The sequence below is a fragment of the Siniperca chuatsi genome, linkage group LG2 (genome assembly GCF_020085105.1).
Source record: "Siniperca chuatsi isolate FFG_IHB_CAS linkage group LG2, ASM2008510v1, whole genome shotgun sequence".
Classification (NCBI taxonomy): Eukaryota; Metazoa; Chordata; class Actinopteri; order Centrarchiformes; family Sinipercidae; genus Siniperca; species Siniperca chuatsi.
Genome location: NC_058043.1, coordinates 17,767,920 through 17,786,686, shown reverse-complemented (window position 1 = coordinate 17,786,686; position 18,767 = coordinate 17,767,920). Strand labels below are relative to the sequence as shown.

At 40.4% G+C, this 18,767-nt stretch overlaps 1 protein-coding gene across 3 annotated transcripts; it reads left to right on the top strand.

Annotated features, from left to right (window-relative positions):
• The first annotated feature begins 634 nt into the window (after positions 1-634).
• Positions 635-18,420, top strand: LOC122865377 (sodium-dependent neutral amino acid transporter SLC6A17-like). Of its 3 annotated transcripts, none has more exons than XM_044173748.1 (12): positions 635-752; positions 3,985-4,426; positions 7,866-8,023; positions 8,920-9,046; positions 10,334-10,515; positions 10,625-10,735; positions 10,840-11,081; positions 11,806-11,998; positions 12,088-12,280; positions 12,548-12,707; positions 12,841-13,003; positions 13,881-18,420. In XM_044173748.1, the coding sequence occupies exons 2-12, from the start codon at positions 4,144-4,146 to the stop codon at positions 14,295-14,297; spliced, it is 2,229 nt and encodes a 742-aa protein (XP_044029683.1). In that variant the 5' UTR covers positions 635-752; positions 3,985-4,143; the 3' UTR covers positions 14,298-18,420. The 3 variants fall into 3 exon arrangements, with proteins under 3 accessions (XP_044029683.1, XP_044029676.1, XP_044029668.1); XM_044173741.1 differs by having other exon boundaries at positions 751-859; XM_044173733.1 differs by lacking the exon at positions 635-752 and adding an exon at positions 885-1,121.
• The last annotated feature ends 347 nt before the right edge of the window (positions 18,421-18,767 follow it).

The following is an 18,767-nucleotide window of genomic DNA, read 5'->3' as shown; positions in this document are numbered from 1 at the left end:
CACCACATTTAAGAGGTAATGTTGAACTTTTTAATCCACTACATTTATTTGACAGCTGTAGCTAGTTACTTTTCAGACTGAGCTTTTACATACAACACATACTGTATGATCAGTTTATGAAATATGATGTAATCATCAGATCAAACTATCCAATTAAAATTAGCTCCATCTTGGCCAACCAGATGTACAACATTAAAGTCCTGCTTACATGTTAATGCCACAATAATAAGGACTCCATAATATAATAACTATACACTGACAGGAGCCATTCTTTTGATACTTTAAGTACATTCTGTACTTTTACTTAAGTAAATTTGTGAATGCAGGACTTTTACTTGTAAGTGAGTATTTTTACAGGATGGTATTGCTAGTTTTACTTAAGTAAATGATCCTACACCTAGAAGGTAATAATAACACATTTACTCTTCTCCAAGTACAAAATGTCCTACTTTTCTCCTTTTCACTGTATTATTCATTTATTGTTCATATATATATTATGAGTTTTATTCATTGTTGAGCAGTGGAAAAAGGCTGTTTCTCAGTGTGGACAGTTGATACCAACAGCCAACTGTGTTTTGGAGGGGATGCAAACAAAACCTCAACACTATTTTTGTGCGCCTTTTGAATAGGAGGTGGGGGGTTCTGTATCCCATGCTGCTATCCTGACAGGCCAGTGTTGAATGAATACCTTCATTTTTTTTCTCAATTGAAATAGGAATGACGAACGCTGCGTCACACCATCACTTCCTCAGGTAGGAGTGGATAACCTTGACAAATCCGCGCACAGTTTTGCCCTTTTTTTAGCACCCCACTTCCCGTTCAAAGATGCTGTGATGGCCGGAAGTCTTTAAAACAACAAGTGAGTGAGTGTCAGGTGATAATTTGTCATTGTTGGTAATGAGCAGCACTTTGTGCGTCACGGAGCGCCCCGGACTCTCCACCCTGCATGTCAATTGTAGGCAGAGCAGCATGTGATCCTGCGTCCTCCAGTGTCCTGTGAGCGCTCAGTCAGTACCACGCCGACACACAGTGCTGCCCGGCGGATGTATTCATGCCTCTCTACAGATTTTCTGCGTTCATTATAAACCCTGGCTATTGTTGATCGTTGCTAAAGACTCACGGTGAGAAAGAATTTTATTTCTAACATCCCTCCATCCCTCTTTCTGAGAGGCGAAACAGCGCGATAGGTGTTATCGCCTGCATTTAAAAAGATGTGGGCTGTTTATTTCTGCAGAGAGTTCACAGACAGCTGGAAAAGAGTTTCAATTGCTTTGTTTTGTGTCTTGGCCGCAGAGCCATACACTTGTTTTGAGTCATGTCAAGTTGTCTATAATCGTGTAAAATCTGCATCAAGACCGAAATGAGCTCTAGTTTACACAGAGGTCAGAAAATAATCGTCTTTGACCTTGATTGTTCGTCACTCGTGACGAGCAGTAAAATTGGAGATGACAAAACACTGGGCGATCAGCATCAGCACCAGATGTGTCACCTGGTGTTCACAATGAGTGATCCCTGTTGTGGTGTTGATGAGTGAAGGCAGCTGCTCTGTGCAGCTGTAGTTTAGAGTTAAAAGAGGTTGATGTCCTAATGCTTCAGAGTAGTAGTGGCTTTGTTCCAGGTCATTCATTTTTTAAACTTCTGAGATCTAATGGGGGGGGTGAGTTGCATCTAAGTGGGGATGAGTTGGTTGTTAAAGGTTTCAGACTTTTAATACTTTTGCAGCTGATTAACCATTAACTGTGTTCAGACTTGTAAAAGAGGCTGGTAATCACAGGATCAGTAATCGATTAATTAACAAGTGTGGACATTTCAACAGGACAGATTACTGAAGCTGATACCTGCAGGGTTTGCTGTTTTTCATCCTGTTAGTCGCATGTTACATTGTTTACTGGAAGTGGTTGGAAACCTCACCACTATCTATTCAAATATAACTCACTATTAATCTCTGGGACTATACCTACACTACACCTTGTGATGTTGCACTCATTTGCATGAGAGTATTACTTTTACTGTTTTACTGATATTCATGATTTTGTGATGTCTGACAGTGAAAACTTGTGTAAGAGCATGTGTTCACAGTTAGGGCTCAACTTGTGACCTTGTTGGTGCTGGAAAGTTACCAGTGCAATTTCTTAACAGGGACTTCTATGCAAAAACATGCTTGCATGGCAATGACAATGAAGAGCTACTGTAGGTGTTCTTTAAGTGTGAGAAATATCTGCAGTTTTATTTATAGTCATTCAGATTTGTTGCTTGTAATACATTGTGATGATTACACATTTTTGAATAGTATGTCTTGGTTAGAGCTGAGACGATTTGTCAATGAATCGAGTCATGTACAGTATATGTTAGTGTAGAAATGCCCCGCATATATGAATGCTTTCCTTTGTTATGAGCATACGGAATCTCTGGCAATTCTTCCGTTTTTGACTACTGAATATGTACATCTTCTTCCAAGGACAAAGCTATGATCAGCACAGGAGAAAGATAACATTTCAGGCCCACCAAAGGCTTTTTCCTGCCATAGAAAACATGCCTTTACTGTGGTATAAAATCCACACAGTCTGACTCTTAGCATCGGCTGGGGTCATCTGAACTGCGTGTTTTTGGATTATTGGTTGGGTGAGTTGATTTGTTTTCATTTCTTGTGTTGGCTGGATGATGCAGCCTCTGATTGATATTACGTGTCTTGTATACTGTAGGATGGGATTGAATGACAAGACAGAAAAGCAGCGCTGGGGGTTTTATAGTTAATGCACACAGGATTATGAAGACTTGTGAATGGCTGTGGATTATTGCATCATAGGCTCATCTTGACATGCACAGAGAAGGAAATCTGTTGTGGGATGAAAAATACACAAGTAAGGAAAGCAAATGCACATTCTGAGCACGAATTAAGGACTTTCTGAGTGTTTATAGCTTTCTTGCCGCCATCAGGAGCTCTCAGGGTGTTTGTGTGGAGTTTATGCTCTTTGTGAGCGTTGTGATGATAAAGGCTCGTGTGCATCACTGCTGTTTCATCACACTCGAGGTGCAGCATCTTCACTCAGCCCCAGCTCTCTACTGTTTCCTTTAGCCGTGAATTTTCCTTCTGCTTTAGCAGGACTTTGGTGACTTTATCAGCCACTACCAAACACAGAGAATCAAAAAACGTGAGATACTCTTTTGTTTTCTTTATCGTTTCCTCCAGCATGTAAAACAGTGTTCAAATAAGCCACATACAAGCGTTGCATTTTTTTTTTTATGGAGAAACGATTCACTCAATAAGTAATGAACCTAAGAGGGATGTGATGTAGATCAGGAGTACACATGACGGCACTTCATCCAAAGCATCATGTTCACTTCCTCCATTACGTTTGGGTTGAACCAACCACTCCCTGTAGGAGGGGTGAGGATGGATGTTGCTGTGAGGCTTCAGAGGATTAGGGGATTTGCAGGAAAAAAAGCTCCCCTAAAGTTAAGCTTTGCAGAACAGGGAAATTAAATAGAACAATTTGCAGGATTGGGAATTTTTTGGAACCATAAACATTGCATAAGAGACAAAAAAGCTGTGGTGTTTTGTTTTGTTTTTTTCAGCATAAAAATCCCTGCTCAAGTCCCTGCTGGGTTTTTTTCACGTTAAGTTAACACACAGGTGTGACGAATGGTCTCCTGTCTTTATGCTGACATCCTTCATGGCTCTGGAGAGGCATAACCATGTGTTACAATCCAACGTCTTATTACGAGCCTAACCAAGCACTAAATGGAGGAATAATTGTGTCAGCGGCTGTGTGAAGTGTTATTTAAGGATCAAAGCCAGGAAAAGTATTTTTGTTACTGTACATTAAATGATCCTTGTCAAGGGAACAAACCTGACATTCTTTTATTTAAAATTTTGACTATTTGTGGGATTTTTGTCCAGTGATAGGACATTATTACATTTTAATTTTGATGATGTCTTTGAAACACAATTTTCTGTTTGACCTTTCTGTTTTTCTGATGCAGGACTGAGGCCCAGACCTGAAATCACTCTTCAGCATCTCCCTTACGGTTACATCCATCCATCTCTTTTCCACTCTCTGCCTGTATCACTTCTTCCTGCTCCTACCAGTCTCTGTCTCGCTCTCTCTTTCTCTCTCCACCCCCACCCCCTTCCCGACCCTGATGCCTAAGAACAGCAAGGTGACGCAGCGCGAGCAGAGCCATGAGCACGTCACAGAGTCGGTGGCTGACCTGCTCGCACACGAGGAGCCGCTCGACTACAAGAGCAGCTCCCTGAACGTCGGAGGGGCCGCCGGGAAGAAAGTCCCGCAGATAGAGGTACCCGAAAACGATGGACGCCCTGCCTGGAACAGCAAACTGCAGTACATCCTGGCCCAGGTGGGCTTCTCTGTGGGTCTGGGGAACGTGTGGCGCTTCCCTTACCTGTGCCAGAAGAATGGAGGAGGTGAGTCACAGTCATTCATCTAAGCTTAGGCACAAAGTAACTGATCACATTTACTGTCACTGTACTCAAGTAGAGACATTTACTACAGAGTTCCTTTACTTTTTCAGATTTTTTTTAAAATTAGTAACTTCCTCTTAACTTGAAGGCCACAGTGGTAGGATATTACCATGACCCTCTGTGATAGTGACAAGAGAAAAGACAATAAGACAGCCAGTAATGCATGCAGATAGTGTCTCCAACCCAGGGGCACTGAGAATAAAGGGCTCAAAGCTACACATAGAGAGCTCCAATTTTCACTGCAATGTTTAATTTTTCTACTAATAAAATGGCATCTGAATATTTAAACAATCTAATCACCTGAAAGTTCTAAAAATAGCAACGTTAAGTATGTTTTCCATGAAGGGGAACGTGTAATGGAAGTGATTTTCCACATTTATAATCACTTCCATACAGAAAACTAATTTTGTCAGCTCTCCATTATGATCAGAAAACAGACAATTATGGAGCCTTTAAGTAAGAAACACTGAATAGGCAAACAACAAAGTAGTGTAATCTGACATTACTTTATTCTTGCACTGTATTTATTATAGTGATTTTTAGCCATGCAAGTGACAAGGCTCTAGGGATGGAAATGTTGGTTGGTCAGTCAGTCGGTCGGTACAACAATTTGGTCCAGACTGAAATATTTCAACAACTATTGGATGGTTTGCCATGAAATTTGGTTCCGATATCCCCCTCAGGATGATTTGTAAGAACTTTGATCCCCTGGTGTTTTCTCTTGCATCATCATCGGGTCCAACAGTTTAATTTGTCCAACATTTTGGTTTATGACCAAACACCTGCTAAACTAATGACATTCACATCAGCCTCAGCTGCACTTTGTGTTTAGTGCTAATTAGCAAATGTTAGCATGCTAACACGCTAAACTAAGATGGTGAACATGTTTAACAGTATACCTGCTAAATATCAGCATGTTAACAACATCATTGTCAGCACAAGAACAATCTAGTTCGAACTAAGCAGGATATATCTAAGTAGTTTTACCCAAAAGTAGCAATACATCTATTTGGACATTTTTCAGTCTTTGCACCATTAAAGTCATTTGCAGCCTTTGACACAAGGGCTATAATACACAAGCAATAATTCAAGATTATCATTTATCAACTTTCAGTGGAATTATATTGTGATAGTGTAATAATAAATTGTAATTAAAAACTAAGAAAAATAGTTCTTGATTAATATATGCTACACGCAAGTGTTGTGTTTTTGCATATATTTGCCATATCGTTATATATGGGGAAAATATTTGTATTAAAACTGTGATATTGATTTTCACAATATTGCTCAGCCCTACTTGACACAAGTGATTTGTTGATGAAGTCATTCAGACACGAATGCTGATGTTCACATATATCAAGTCAACATCTGCTCAGCTTCCTGTTTACCTGTTCACCTTTAGTAGCTTAGTAACCCCCAAACACCACAAACTACATGCAGTTCCATTCAGCACAGAAGTGCCAAGAGAGGAGCTGCATTGTGCAGAAAACAGCCAAGTCTAAATATAGCTGCACTATTGATTACTACTGCAAGCAGGGCACGCCGGCCTCTACTGATACTCTGGTAAACAGAAAAGAGCTTGATAAAAAAAATGAATGTAACTGTACAGTGATGAGGATTGAATTTGGTCTGGGGTGCATGTAATTGGAGGACTACACAGTGTAAACCTGTTCACTATAGAGGAGAAACACAGTGCTATCATGGATTGATAGACATGCTACTGCTTACATTGCTCTAAGTCTTTGTGTTTGCTGCTTTACTGCCCGTGTCTGCTATATAGGCAGGATTTATTGCCTATAGAGAGGATTTACTGACAGTAGACTCCCAGACCAGTCAGGTTATGTGACCTGGCGAGTGACCCTTTTTCACTCCGTAATTTCCTGTCAGGCAGCTAATTACAGACACATTAAAGGTCTATGTTGTTTGGCAGTTATCGCTGTGTGGGCTCCTGCTCTCTCAATTCCATTATTTCTCTTCCTCGTCATGTCTTTCTCTTCTCCCTTTGAACATCCTCTATCATTTCTCCCTCCATTGTCACATCTTTATGCTCGTGACTCTGTCGTATATCATACCTATCACAGCCTCCAGTTTAAATAACCTGTGATGGAGTGGATCTGCGTGAGGATCCTGGCAAAGACCCAAAACTCCTCATTACATTTAACCTCACTATCCTCTCTATTTCAGCTTTCTTGATTTAGCCTTTCACCTCCTCTCTTCTCTCTGCCTCATTACTCCACCCACTATCAAATGTGTGTGTGCCACTATATGTAATTCCTACTTTTGATGTATTAATAGTAGTACATGCTATAAGTGCCAGATGATGACTCCCCCTTCGCACATAAAACACAGTTGCATCCTGATTATGTCTCTCTGGATTAAGCTGCCACAGGCCAAATATAGACCTCCATCAAAATGAAAATGAAATTCAGAGAATATTCATCAGTGGAGCCGAGGACCTTACATTTGAGAGGGTGCAGGAGGATTGGTGGATGGGTAAATATATCTCACTGAAACATCACATTTTGCAAGTGAAACTGATGTACAAACTGTTGAATTTAATGTGATGCAGTCTAATACATTGGTCCTTTAAAAATACAACGTGCAAGGTGTAGAGGAAGCCTACAGTTTTTATTTGTTGTTGCCACTGTGTTGAAAACTCTGTGGTCATTTCTGAGGCTATTTGTGATGTCGCTGTTGTATTGAATTGCATTATATTGGAAAGGTCTAATACTTTTGGTCCTCTGCATGTCAATGAGGTAGACAAAATATTAAACAACTAAATACAGTCTAATACAACAGCAGCTACAGCGACTACAGCGTCAAAATACAGAATTTACTGTAATTTAAAAAACAAACAAGGAAAGTATTGGTCTCAACAAAAGCTGACATTTTCATCGCATGACATAGTACAGGTGTTTCTATTTTTTTGGTCATTTTATTTTCCTATTGTGCTTTACATCATTGCTGACCATTTTCCAAAGTTTCTCCCATCGTCCAGACTTGAACTTGGTTTCATCGATTTCCTTTCAGTAAGCCTATGAAAATTAAAAACACAATTAAAATATAGCTCGCTGTGTAAAGTGGTTAGCAGCAGTAATGTAAAGCATACATAAAGTCCACTCTTACATTGTCTGGAAAAAATGACATTCTTTAATTCCTACAGTACCAGCTCAATTTCTGTTAGTTAATTAGTTTAATTTGTTATTCTTTCTGAAATTCCTTTTGTGTCTGTGGCAACTGTCAGACTAATAGACAGAAATTAAGGACAGACATCTCTGTTGTTTTTCTGCCAACCAAACATATTTATTCCTTTGGTCTCTGTCTGGGATAAATGCTTCATACAGTGTACAGTATTAGCTCAACAAGAATACTTGTTTTTCAGGTGCCTATCTGGTTCCCTACTTCATCCTCCTCCTCATCATCGGCATCCCGCTCTTCTTCTTGGAGCTGGCTGTTGGTCAGAAGATCCGACGTGGGAGCATCGGGGTCTGGAACTACGTCTGTCCCAGTCTGGGCGGGATAGGGGTGTCCAGTCTGATGGTAAGGGGGGGAAAGTACAGGTTTTTCTTTTCTTTTTTTTACTTTAATCACAATCATATCATCTCTATAGTCGTAAGCCTAAAACATACTCTTGATAATACTTTCTTTAGTGTGCTGTAGCTGTTAAAGTCTCTTATGGCGCCCAAAGCAGTTTGACAGCAACGTGGTGGAGAGAAAAAGTGTGGGTCCTCAGATAAGAATCAGGGAGGTTGTAATGGGGGAACAGCTGTCAAACCCTGCAGTTAAACAGAAGCACATCTGCTGAATGTGCACCAGTTTAAGGATAAGAAACAAGCCACTGTTCTGTCTGTGTGATTTATCAAAGGGACAAACGTAATTTGATCCCTAATTTAAATGAAGTATGGTTTTGTATGTCTTGTGCATGTTTATAGCATGTAATGATCATGACACTGATATGGCCATGGGCAGGATAAAGTTACAGGAACATCTGGAGTCACTTCACACTGTATCAGCCTCTCTTGGGTTCATGGGAGGTATTGACGTGTTTGAGAGTGAAAGGTAGCCTTTCTTTAGAGTTGCACAGCTGGCGCAGAAGGAGCTATAAATATCTCATAGAAGATCAGTGTTGAAAAGAGAGCGCTTTAATTATTCATGCTTTCCTCAACCTTACTTAGCTTGTGAATGTCCTGGTTGGCAAGACTGCTCAGAAGACTGACAGCAACGTGGGACAAACACAAAGCATGCTGCCTCATTTGCATACTTTTCTCACTCTGCAGATCTTATATAATTTAGTGAAGGTATAAAATGTGACACCTTACAATGGTAATTTCTGTTTCTGTAATGTATGCTGGCTGTTTACGACACGTAGCAGAGGGCATACTGTAAAATGTCAATAAAAAATTACAAATTGGTAACATCTATCGATCTATTTATAGGTATGTGGCTTCGTGGGGCTCTACTATAATGTGATCATCGGCTGGAGCATCTTCTATTTCTTCCAGTCCTTCCAGTATCCTCTTCCATGGAGCGACTGTCCAATCAGAAAGAATGGGACACTTGCCAGTGAGTGACATTAATTACTAACTAACAGACAAGGAAAGTTATATCTGTAGCACTTTTCAAATACAGAGACAATTTACTGTAAGGTGCTTTGCATAAAGCAAATAAATGCTTTAGAACATTTAAAAACACAACGAAGAGAAAAATAAAATTGATTAAAGAATAAAAAGAAATTATTCATTAATAATTAAGGAAATACAAGTGCAGTAGAGGAAAGTGATCAGTCAAAGGCACAGGAAAACAGGAGAGTTTTTACTGTTATTTAGATTTGAAAGTTGCTAAAGTTGGGGCCCATTTACATGTAAAATCATCAGGAAGTTGGTTCCATCTGGGCACAGCATATAGTAGCTTTATTCTTCAAGGATATAAGAAATTTATTTTGGCTGTAGGTCATTAAGTGGTTCATAATACTGACCAGTTTGTGTTTGTTTTTTTGTTTCAAATCAACCTGTTGAGTCAAATGTTATTACAGTAGATGAAAGCATTCATCTGATATCAAGAGTGCGTACATTTTCAGGATTATGTTAAAATACCCATTTGTGTCATTGTTATGGTCAATCTTTGAAATAGTATGTATATAGTTCCCACAGTAATTCCTCAATGGGACAGCATGCTACAAGCTTTAGCCCTGCCGCCTCAGTCTATCGACACACCTACAGTAAGCAGATCAGACAAACTGTGTAAACTTCATGGACATAATCCAGATTAAAACTCTCTGGAGTTCATTTGATTAGAAGTGATAATAACATAACCCCCTTTGCGGCTGAGAAACACTCAGCATGTGTATGACTCAGCAAGGCTGCGGCTGCCTTGCAGAAAGACGGGGAGCAGAGCTCAGTCTGAAGGATGCTGCATCTGTATGTGTCTTTTGTGTCTGTGTGTTTATCCGCATAGATAACTGCACCATCCTGCAATATTAAGTGGAGAATCGTAACACTGCTGACTCTAAATTCAGCCACACACTATATATCATTTCCCCAAGGTAACAAGAGAATATATTGTGTGTGCACTGGAAAACAAAATCTCAGGTGTTGTTAATTGGAGGTTCATGCTTTGCATACTAAACACACAGATGACCTTGTTTAGCTCACTTCACGTCTGAGAGGTGTAAACAGGCAGAGAATTGAGATATTGAGCCTGAGCAAACACTCTCAATCTCATCATTTTTCTCCCTCTTCATCTTCCTCACTGTGACATCCAAACCCCCCTGCTGCATCTTCGCACCCATTTCTTTTCCTTCATTACCACCCAAACTAAAGTGCCATCTCCTTCTGTCTGCAAAACATATAGTTGTGGAGCCGGAGTGCGATAAAAGCTCGGCTACGACCTATTTCTGGTACCGCCAGACTTTGAACACCACCAGCAGCATCGCAGAGAGCGGCGGCCTCAACGTGAAAATGACCCTGTCTCTGCTGGTGGCCTGGATCATCGTCTGCCTCGCCGTCATTAGAGGAATCGCATCCTCTGGGAAGGTAGTGGAGAGGATGAGACACAAATGGATGACACGAGGAGAGAAAAATATGAAGGAGACCACTGGTTTCCCTTTCCTGAATGTATGTTTTCCCTTTTCCACTTTCACAGGTGATGTACTTCAGCTCTCTTTTCCCCTATGTGGTGCTGTTCTGTTTCCTGGTCAGGGGTTTAATGCTGAAGGGATCAGTGGATGGTATCGCTCACATGTTCACTCCCAAGGTGAGACTGTCAAAACTGCTTCATCCCAGTATTTTTAATCAGCCATGTTGGAAAATGCTCAATTATACAGTTATAAAGTGACTTTCTCAATCTGTTTCTCACAGTTGGAGAAGATGCTGGAGCCCCAGGTGTGGAGGGAGGCAGCCACCCAGGTCTTCTTCGCCCTGGGTCTGGGGTTTGGAGGAGTCATAGCCTTCTCCAGTTACAACAAGATCGATAACAACTGTCATTTTGATGCCGTGCTTGTCTCTTTCATCAACTTCCTCACTTCCATTCTGGCCACACTGGTGGTGTTCGCTGTGCTGGGCTTCAAGGCCAACCTCATGAATGAAAAGTGTGTCGTAGAGTAAGTTCACACCTGCAAAAGCTATTTATCCTTACGCACCATTCATACTGTATGTGAACCATAAAATCTTTAAGCCAAAAAATTAAAACAACGCAAAAGAAAAAAAGCATGACCATATCAACCACATGAAATGGTTAATTTGAATTTGAACTTAAATTTACACGACATACAGGAAAAAAGCAACAACATCATAATAGTAGTAGTCATATAGTAAAGAGGTTACTTAACACCATGTGTTTTATTCCCCACCATCTTCAAGTTGTAAGTTGTTTTAAAGTAGTCTCACTTACCTCTAGTGGTATCTAGCCATGCAGATAGTTCTGATTTTACAAGCTAAGGTTTGGAGATATACTGTATGTCTTTGAAATTCCTCCACCCCAATTAAATGGGAGTAAATGGACTTCTGTTTGTGCTCCTCACTGCATTGAAAAATAAAATTTAAAGATTTAGAGTCTACAGCCATGCTAGCAGCTCTGTGTAGCCCAAGGCACAGCGGTGCTTTGAGCTAAATGCTAACGTCAGTATGACAACATGCCTATAGTGACAATGCTAACATGCTGATGTTTAGCAGGTATAAAGTTTGCCTTGTTGTATGTGCATCGTCCTGTAAATTTGTTTTACTGTGTTGAGAGCTACTGAGAACCAGAGTTAAATTCCTTGGATATGTCAACACACCTGACCAATAGTTGAAGTTGATTCTGATTCTGTCCTTTTATCTCCGTAGGAATGCAGAGAAGATCCTGGGGTACCTCAACTCTAACGTCCTGAGTCACGATCTGATCCCCCCACATATAAACTTCACCCATCTCACCACATCAGACTACGCTGAGATGTACGGGGTCATCAAGACGGTGAAAGAGGGCAGCTTTGCCCAGCTGGGTCTGGATCCTTGTGTCCTGGAGGACGAGCTCAACAAGGTGAGTCTTTGGCACAGTCGTGCAACAGCTGGATCCATAGCATGTTTTGTCTGTTACCTGATTTCACTCCTCTGACCGTCTCTTTGCAGGCTGTCCAGGGCACCGGCTTGGCCTTCATCGCCTTCACAGAAGCCATGACTCATTTCCCGGGGTCTCCGTTCTGGTCGGTCATGTTCTTCTTCATGCTCATCAACCTTGGTCTGGGCAGCATGATCGGCACCATGACCGGCATCACCACACCTGTCCTCGACACCTACAAGGTCCAGAAGGAGCTTTTCACAGGTGAACCTTCCCCTCTGACTGCCCCAGTCAGGACACTTTATGCTATTAGTAGTTGAAACCCCTTATTCAGCACATTTGGGAATGGGTTGCATTAGACTATGTATAATTGCTCTGAGTGTACTGAATGCAAAACACTCTCAGGAAATAAAACAGCTTACTGGCAATAAAACCATTTAATTTTTCCATTTTCTTTTCTATTAGACCAACATTTCTCATCTTTTCCTCTGAATGGGCGCTCATTTTTCTTCTTCTCTGGGCTTGTTTCAGTGTGTTGCTGCATTGTGGCCTTCTTCTGTGGCCTGTTGTTCGTTCAACGCTCAGGGAATTACTTTGTCACCATGTTTGATGATTACTCTGCCGGACTGCCTCTCACTGTAGTGGTCATCCTGGAAAATGTGTCTGTCGCTTGGATTTACGGCACAAAAAGGTACAACTAGCTGTAGGTTTGTATGTATGTGTCTGCAATTCATCATGCTCAAATTTGAACCGAGGAGTGTTAACTAAGTGTAAAATTGTATAAAGGGACATGATCATTACTGTAATTTTTTTGTCTCTGTCAGGTTCATGCAGGATCTGGAGGACATGTTGGGTTTCCGACCAAATATGATCTATTTCTACCTGTGGAAGTATGTCTCCCCTCTGTGTCTCATTGTGCTCATCTCAGCCACTGTCATAGAGATGGCCGTCATCCCACCAGGATACAATGCATGGGTCGAAGACCTGGTCAGTCTGTGTGTTTGGGGTTGTACTACAATTTTTATATTTTCCAGTTAAAGGGTTTTTACTTGACCAAAATCTAGCAGGTCTAGAGTCAGAGGGTGTCGTTTGTTTGATTATAAAGCTCTCAGAGAAATTTGTGATTTTGGGCTATATAAATAAAACTGGCTTGATTTTAATTGACGTATTTGTAATTATCAAGTATTGTTTTTTTTACAGTTTATTCTCTATACATACCCTCATCTTCTTTATCCTGTTTTCAAATCAAATCAATTTTTGTCATAAGGAAAACAGGGTCTACAGCCATGCTAGCAGCTCTGTGAGGCTGAACTTAAGCACAATGGTACTTTGAGCTAAATGCTAACATCAGCATGCTAACATGCTAAGATAAGGCTAACAAGCTGATGTTAAGCTGGTATGTTTACCTATTTGCTAATTAGCACTAAACACAAAGTACAGCTAAGGCTGATGGGAATGGGAGTTATTAAGCATTGGACAAACTGAAATTTTAACCTCATGGTGGCGATGGAGGAAAAGTCAGGGGATCACCAAAATCAGCCAGATTCATCCTCTCAGGACCATTAATGTCAGGACAACATTTTATGGCAACCCATTCAATAGTTGTTGTTCAGTCTGAACCAAAGTGGTGGTACGTTTGACAGATCATCATTACCTTCCCTGGAGCCATGCAGCTAGCATGGCTAAAAAAAACACTAGCATTCTCCACCACTGCACAACAAAACAACCTGCTCAACTTTAACAGTTTGTATTTAAAGGCAAATATTTTAATTCTTATGCTCCTCTCCATTTCGAGAAATATTTTGTCTTTGGATTTCTTTTTAAGTTGTCACATAATCACTAAACCCTCTCTGTGTGTCTGCAGGCTCAGGAACGCTTCCAGAGCTACCCTCCCTGGGCACTGGCCATGTGCTTCTCTCTCATCGTAGTGGCCATGCTTCCTCTCCCCGTGGTCTTCATCGCCCGTCGCTTCAACCTAATGTCAGACGGCTCCAACAAGCTGTCTGTCTCCTACCGCAAAACCATGATGAAGGACATGTCCAACCTGGAGGAGCAGGACGAGGCCAGATCCATACTCGGCGCCAAGCCCGGCGAGGTGCCATCATCAGTGCCGGCACGCAAAGCCTACCTGACTCCAGGAGGGAACAAACCCCTGGACCCCAACTCCCTGTCTCCAAACATCTGCTACGGTACAAGCTACCAGAATGCTGCCATCAGCCCCACCACACCGACTACACCGACTACACCGACCACGCCTGCCACACCAGAGTCTGACTCTTGACTTCTGTCCAAACACTCCTCTGACACCCAGTCCCATAGCACATTTTACCATTCAGCCATAAAGTCTCCACTGGGGATCACTGCAGCGCAGAGAGTCCCCGCCACTGCCCTACTAACACCACAAAACTGTATGTAGCCGCCCAGTTTATCTGAACATGTGCTTCCCAAAATAAGACCAAGGAACCACCTGCAGCAGGAGAAAAAAAAAGTTCACTCTTTAACAGTAGATCAAACACTGAAATCAGGGTGAGATTGATAGTGACACGCTGTACATTTATATTGATTCTGTATTTAACATCACAGGGTTTAAGATGAAGTTCTGTGATCTGCTTTTCTTTGCCTTAGTACAAGGATCCTCAGCAGACACAGCCCCCCACAGTTTAACGCACATCCCTGTCTGCACAGTGCTGGGGACCTGAAAGAATGAATGTAGTGGAGCCGGTCTGGTCCTGCTGGTTGAACAGGTTTTCACTCAATACACTGGCACAGAGAGCCAAGATGAATGTGAGTTATTTGAATGAATTATTTTAAGGTTGAAAGCCTGTCAGTGTTTGCGTTGCTGTCCTCCATAGTGGTACTGCGTGTCACAGCCATACAGTCTAACACAAAACGATCTTTTCTATTAGATCTGGTTTCAATGAGTACATACAGTATGTCTACATGAGCACTGACATGCACCTCTGTTCTGATGCTCTAAACTAAAAAACACTAACATTATGTAGATTTGTTTTAACAGGGTTTTCTCTGCATATTGTAAACTCTGCTTAAGGCTGCTCTAAAGACATTCATTTATGTTCCATTCGCTTCCATTCCCGTTCTCTGCTGTATTTTGTGTGTAGCCAGTATTGTTCTTGTTAATTCTGTAAACAGCGGTGTACAGTATAGTAATATGATGTAGGATAATATGATTTTTGTTCTAAAGCCACAGTCTCATCGTCCATTACACGCACGTTATAACTTGTGGAAATCCCTCATTTCAGTTTCTCCACCAAAGGGTAAAAAGTAGAAATAACAAAACTTATGCTGAATTGTGTTGAAAATGAAGTACAAAGCGCTTGTTTTAATTCTTCAGCGACAAAAAGCACAGCTTGTTCATGTGAATTTGAAACAAATGTCCATTCCACTTTTGACTTACAATGACAATGCTAGAAAAGCACAAAAGAGATTTTACACAATTATTGCACACAAGTGAATTACTAACCCTAACCGTTGACCTATTGTTCTGAACATTTATGCACATGTGGAATTAAAATAACTGCTGCCGTCAAATATGTCCCACACAATGAGTAAGCAATATATATTTATGTTGGAGCACAAACTATGTTCACTATGGACCAAAAACATAATGAACATGAAATAGAAAAATCAGCTATGGACCAAAAGATTTAGGAACATAAGGAACAAAAATCAAAATGATGGAATATTAAACTCATCAGCTAACTTAGTATGAACTTCTGTAAGCCTTGGAGTCCTTCTCATGTGCACATACATGCACAAACAAAAACATACATGCACACACGTGTCACACCGCGGTTCCTTTGTGATGAAGACTCCTTTGACTCCTGGTTGAACTGATGTTAAACCAGCTGACAGTCTGAACGGGTAAAGTTAAGACGGACATCTTTCCCTGAAACACACTGATAGTGAATAGTTGTGCAAAACTGTCTACAAGTTCAAACGGAACACATTCAAGTTCCTGTTACATGGAAGAGGAAACCTTTATTTATTTTTTTATCACAATATTCAAAGCCGTGGTGTTAAGGATTAAATGGACTATATTTATATTCCTGTATATTTGCAGTGTATGTAGGTGTGATGAACTACAAAGATTTATCTTTTAAAAGTGGCCAGTATATATATATACTGTATATTTTCATCTTGTGTGATGCTTATTTAAATTGTACATTTAAAGATTTGTCTATTTTGTAGTTTGTGTAGCTAATTCTTGTTGCGGGATGTGAAACTGCTGCTGGGATGTGGAGGTAATGTGTGATGTGAAGTCTTATATGGGCAGCAGCTGGTTCTCTGTTGTGCTCATGAGAGCTGTGTTTTCTTCTGGCTACACCTGGTGTCAGGAGACGTCCACTCACCTGTCTCCACTTCAGGTTTACTGGTCTACTTGTTTGTAGCCACACTAGCAACACCTCAGATGGTTTACCATCAATACCCTGACTTTCTTCTAGCGCCACCAGCAGATCAAAGTTTCCTTTTGTCCAACACTTTAGTTCACAACAGGATACCTGAGATGAATGCTGAGACAGCATGCTAATATGCTGAATGTTAGCAGATTGTCCTGCAAATTGAATATGAAAACACACTAACAAGCTGAAAATTACATGCTAAATATTAGCATGTTATCATGCTACCTTTAGGATGAAAAGATTTTTAGCATACTAACAACCTAACATTTTAAATGTTATATGGAATATCATCATGCTAACATATTCAATAGTTGCTAGCATGTTAGCAAGCTTTCAGCTCAAATTCTGCAATTCTGCTACCCTTGTAGTCATTTAAACAGCTAAATTAGCTACTTTTGCGGTGTTTTGTGATGTATTTGGAGTGGTTCATTAACAAATGAAATCTGACACAAACAAACAGTGTATAGCTCCTTTTAAATTAGCAGAATTGTTTCTACTAGTGTTAATATTGGATTAGATTTAGATGTAACTGCCAGCGTGGCTTGCAGCCATTTTGCCAACAGTTTGTTGATACTTCTGAGATATCGTCACCGTCAGAAATTCCCGATTTCTCAGTCTTGGAATTACAACTCAGAGGTATGAACAGTTTTTCTAACTCAGACGCTTGTAATTATTTTCTAAATGTGAACGCGGCAAAAGCACAGCTGAGCCTAACTACAGCTGAGACTGATGACGTAGAGCTTAGACTGAAAATTGAGCCAAATTGGGAGCGCATTCAGGCTGAACATGAAGCAAATTTTCACCAATTACAAATTTGAATGTTGGAGTGTTTTTACAGTTCAAGTTTATTCAACATAACAGCCATTGTGTTATGTGTTTTTGTGCCAGCTCAGACTTTGACTGAGTCTAACTAACTTAGCAGCAACTCCAGATCTTCTTTTATTACCTGTGTCCCTTTTCCTTCTGTCACTGTACTGGAGGTACTGCACATTTTTTGCTCAAGTTAAACTCGCCTCCAAAATTCCCTTTACGTTCAGTCCAAACTCACCTTTATGTAGAGCTGAGCCTGACTATCTGAGTCTGTCCTCAAACAGCTACTGTACAGAGGATAAACCCTTTTCATTTGTGTAATATGATCCCATGCTCAGGCAAAACTTTACTTTTCTGCCCCTCTAGTGGTAGATCTAACAACAGCAAATTTGTCTCTTTATTTGTCATCCATTCAACAGTGTTGTGTGTAAAGAGTATTACTGCTAGTGTGGCTATAAACTAATTCCTTTTTCATCTCTTGTCTTGTTTTAGTCTGTGTGACTCAGGCACTTCCTGCTGACAGTGCATCATGTATTTCTCTGTTGTCCAAATCTGTAAATAATCTTGTGCAATCAAACTATACTGAAGATAGATTTGATCCATGTGAAGTATATTGATGTCTTAAAAGGTTTTAGCAGTAAATGTAACATGAAGAAATAACGAATGTGATTAATGCACTTTTTTTCACTGGGACTGCAAAGCAGTTAGCATTTGTTTTGTTGTCCTCATAGCAGTAAATTCAAGGTCTGTGTAAAAGCAATATCAAGTTATTAAACTGAAGAATAATTTAGGCTGAAAGACGCTTGACACATTAGTGTCAGTTAATAGCAATGATTAGAAACTGCCCCTTATAGGCAAAGGGATACTACAACTCTTCCTTACAAGTGCTGGAGAGTGAGTGTGTAAGTATATATAAAAATGTGTGTGTGTGTGTGTGTGTGTGTGTGTGTGTGTGTGTGTGTGTGTGACTGTGTGTGTGGGTGCAGGGCCTTACTGAGCACACGTTTCAAGCACTGTCTGTATGGGAGACACGTTTAAAAATGTTCCCTTACAGCTTCTCTCTCTCTCTCTCTCTCTTTCCTCAGTCATATTATGATTGTATGATACTGACAAATTATTGTAAAAATTGTGAACATCACCAAAAATATTAATAATAAAGAGTGGACAAGCTGCTGTCGGATTTCTGGATTTTTCTGGTTCAAAATTTGGTCAAAAATCTTTCATGGCAAAAAAATGTATTTATAAGTTTACATAGGAAATGTGATCATGAAATAATCAAAGATGTTCTCAAAATCTGGGGAGGTTTTTGTTTTGTTTTCATTCTCTCAATGTGAGGCTGACTGGATTCGACCTCCACACAAAAGTGTTATCTTTCTTCCAGGCTTCTTGAAGTGTCTTTTTCACAGTGAAAGACATTTTTAGTAGCCATGCTAGCAGCGTGGCTCTATGGATGGCAATGTCAACTATTGCGATGAAATTTGTTCCAGATATCCATGGTGTCCAGAAGATTAATCCTACTG

What these genes read in the sequence shown, in the direction of transcription:
- LOC122865377 (XM_044173748.1), top strand. Translation starts at nt 4,144, where the DNA reads ATGCCTAAGAACAGCAAGGTGACGCAGCGCGAGCAGAGCCATGAGCAC. An exon ending in CTCACATGTTCACTCCCAAG is followed by an intron (nt 10,736 to 10,839) that starts GTGAGACTGTCA and finishes TGTTTCTCACAG; the next exon opens with TTGGAGAAGATGCTGGAGCC. An exon ending in TGGATTTACGGCACAAAAAG is followed by an intron (nt 12,708 to 12,840) that starts GTACAACTAGCT and finishes TGTCTCTGTCAG; the next exon opens with GTTCATGCAGGATCTGGAGG.